Source organism: Nannospalax galili, unplaced genomic scaffold, assembly GCF_000622305.1.
Source record: "Nannospalax galili isolate Female #2095 unplaced genomic scaffold, S.galili_v1.0 scaffold1078, whole genome shotgun sequence".
In the NCBI taxonomy this organism is placed as follows: Eukaryota; Metazoa; Chordata; class Mammalia; order Rodentia; family Spalacidae; genus Nannospalax; species Nannospalax galili.
The window spans coordinates 17,051-20,047 of NW_008340539.1; the positions used below are offsets into that span (position 1 = coordinate 17,051).

At 38.1% G+C, this 2,997-nt stretch overlaps 1 protein-coding gene across 1 annotated transcript in view; it reads left to right on the top strand.

The window, feature by feature from the left end:
• Positions 1-2,997, top strand: part of LOC103736120 (glycerophosphocholine phosphodiesterase GPCPD1-like) — a 17,733-nt gene that overhangs the window by 9,153 nt on the left and 5,583 nt on the right. The window contains 1 exon segment of the mRNA XM_008835564.3: positions 71-177. Coding sequence (XP_008833786.1) covers positions 71-177 — 107 coding nt within the window.

Consider the following 2,997-nt stretch of genomic DNA (forward strand, 5'->3'; position numbering starts at 1 on the left):
GTTTGAAAACCTCCTGGGGATAAATGCCCATACTGAAGACCTGCTCTGAAATCCATCCTGTATCCAAGAGGCCAAAGCTAAGGGACTGGTCATATTCTGCTGGGGTGATGATACCAATGATCCCGAAAACAGAAGGAAACTGAAGGAATTTGGAGTTAATGGTCTAATTTATGATAGGTATTTGTTTTTCGTTAAAAACGTCTGTGGAATGTTGGAAAAAACATAGCTTGTATTAAACATTAAAATTAAATTTAGTTAGGGTAAAATTCTTAAAGTCTTCCACAGCTATTTTCTTTACTTCATATCCCAAATCCAGTCAATCTTGTTGGCTTTAACCTCAAGCTATATCTTGAGTCTGTGGGCTTACCAGTTGCCACTGTCAGCTGGGTCCCCTCATCTCTTGAGGTAGTCTGGTGACTGCCTCAACCCTTGCTTCCACATTCTCTCTCACTATACAACCAGAGGGGACCTTGAAAACCTATGCTCAAAATTATGTTGCTCCTAACATTCCCATGGTTTATTGTATCCCCTAAAGGAGAAAAGCCAGTGTCCTTACAAGGCCATTTATGATTAGACCCGCATTCTTTCCTGTTCCCACGGCCTCCCAGTTTTATTTCCCTCTGGAATCTTTCTTCCCACAACTTCCCTAGGTGCTAGTTACTTCTCTTTGTCAGAGAAAACTGTAGACTGAAATGTAACTTCCATGAGGGCTCCTGAATAAATAGCCTTTTTAAAATCATAACCCCTGTTCTCAAGATGACTCCTTACTTTGTTCCATATCATTTGTCACCAACTGACATACAACATGTATGTAATAAGCTATTTGCCTCTTTTCCCTGGTATGTTCTGTTCCCCAGTGCATATACATAAAGAACACGGGCTGCAGGAGGACAAGGCTTTTTGTTTTGTTTGCTGTCTTCAGAGGCTGCATATGATACACAATATGAACTCAAGTATTTGTTACGTAGATTTTTTTTAAAAGGTTCCCAAGGTTGTATGTTTAATAGCTATGAATGTGAGAAACAAAAAGTTGCTTTAGTATAAAGAAATTTGGGGTCAGAAAGAATATCATTTACTTGCTTGTGGTATTCGAGAGAGGAAGCGATAGAAGCTCTCACCAGACTTGCTTTTTAAAATATGAAGAAGAAACAATGCTTTCTTTGGATTTAGTACTTTGTTCTACCAAGTTATATCATATTCTTTAATAAAGATTTTTACTTCACTGTTTTTTCTGAGCTGATCTGGTTTATTTGCTTATTTAGTATGTATGTATTTAGTTTGTTTATTTTCAATTTTGGAGACAGGGAAGGTCTCGCTGTGTAGCTCAGGCTGGCTTTATCAGAAGGCTAGCTTCCAATTTGAAATCTTCCTGTCTCAGTCTCCCAAGGACTGGAATGACAGCACTGTGCACCATGCCTAGCTGTTCCAGTGTCTAAATTGTAGCCCACATACTACTTGCCTTGTCTGCCTGCCTGCCTTTTAAACTGTTTAGTCAATTTTACATGTCCTGTAGGTCTTTTTAATAGGTGTTTCCAACTAAGTAGAGATTAACATTTAAAACTAGCATTTTGATAGAAATGCTGGCTTTAGCAAATGTTTGAACATTTCATGTGTACATACATGTATCTGAGTTTTCAGAAGAAATGACTAAATAGTTTGGGGCAGGAAAAATAGACTGAGGTTATTCCATATATGACTTTGTAAAGAATATAAATTTTAGATCCTTCATGTAGAAGGCTTTGATTGGAGCCAAATGTTGACATGTTAATAGTAAAGAGATGTTAGATGATAAGTAACAAGAGCCAAAGAATGTTCTTCCTGGCCCAAAGTCTTTCAAGAGCAGAGCTGGAAATGGGAGGGAAGTTAAATTCGCTTTGACAGGGTTTGTGTGTTAGTCATAGATACAGTGTGAGGCTATGCAGGGGCCATTGGAAGTGGAGGGTTTGGAAGAGACAGCCTGGCATGGACTTCTCAGGGTCTCATGAGAGACAAGGTAGGTTATGTTAGCATGGATTTTTCACCTGTAAACATTATTATTACAACGATTTACTTTTTAAATATAATAAATATGTGCATATAGCATAAAAATTCAAATAGTTCTCTAAGGCTTACAATACAGCATTTTAAATATTGCTTCTGTTGTTCCTGGCCTGGTCCCTGTCTCCCAAATTTTTATTTTTAACTGCTTTACCTCTGTGCTTCTAAATAATATGGTCTGCTATTATTTTCTCATTATGAAGTTTAGACATTACAAAGGCGGTCTTGTGTGATTAGTGATTTGGAGTTAGGGGCATTTATGAGAGAGGGTTAACATTGGGGTTCTTTTAAAGGCAGGGCTAGATGTAGTCCTGGCTGGCTTTGACCTTGCTGTGTAACTGAGGATGACTTTGCCCTTCTGATCTTCCTGCCTCCACCTCGGGAGTGCTGGGATTACCGGGGTGCACCACCATACCCAGTGTATATGGTGCTGGGAATTGAACCCACACCCTTGTGCATGCCAGGTGAGCTAGTTCTGATTTTATGATACATAAACTGCTGCATTTTATTTCCCTTGAGAGTATTGCATTTGGGATGGCCTTTAATTTTTTTTTTTTTGATGGTTTGAAGAAATTTATTTTAATTTTTATGATAGTCAAACAGTCTTGTGTAGACATGTAGACTATCCCAAAGCTTCGGGATGGCCTTTAATTAATCTTGTCAAATGATTATCTAGTTTTAGTATGGCAAATATCACTTGCACTATAGAGTAAATTGATCCCCTCTCTCTTTTTGAGATAGAATCTCATGTAGCCCAGGCTGACCCCAATCTTGATATATAATCAAGGCTGGCCTTAAATTTTTATCCTCTTGCCTCAGCAGGTGCTGAGGTTACTGGTATGTACTGCCACACTCAGTTCAATCTATTTCTGGCCCTAATCTTGTTTCTGTCCTGTTTGGTTTTAAAGATTTTAAACTTTATGCTTTCATTTGTTATGTTTTTAAAATTTATGTTTTTGC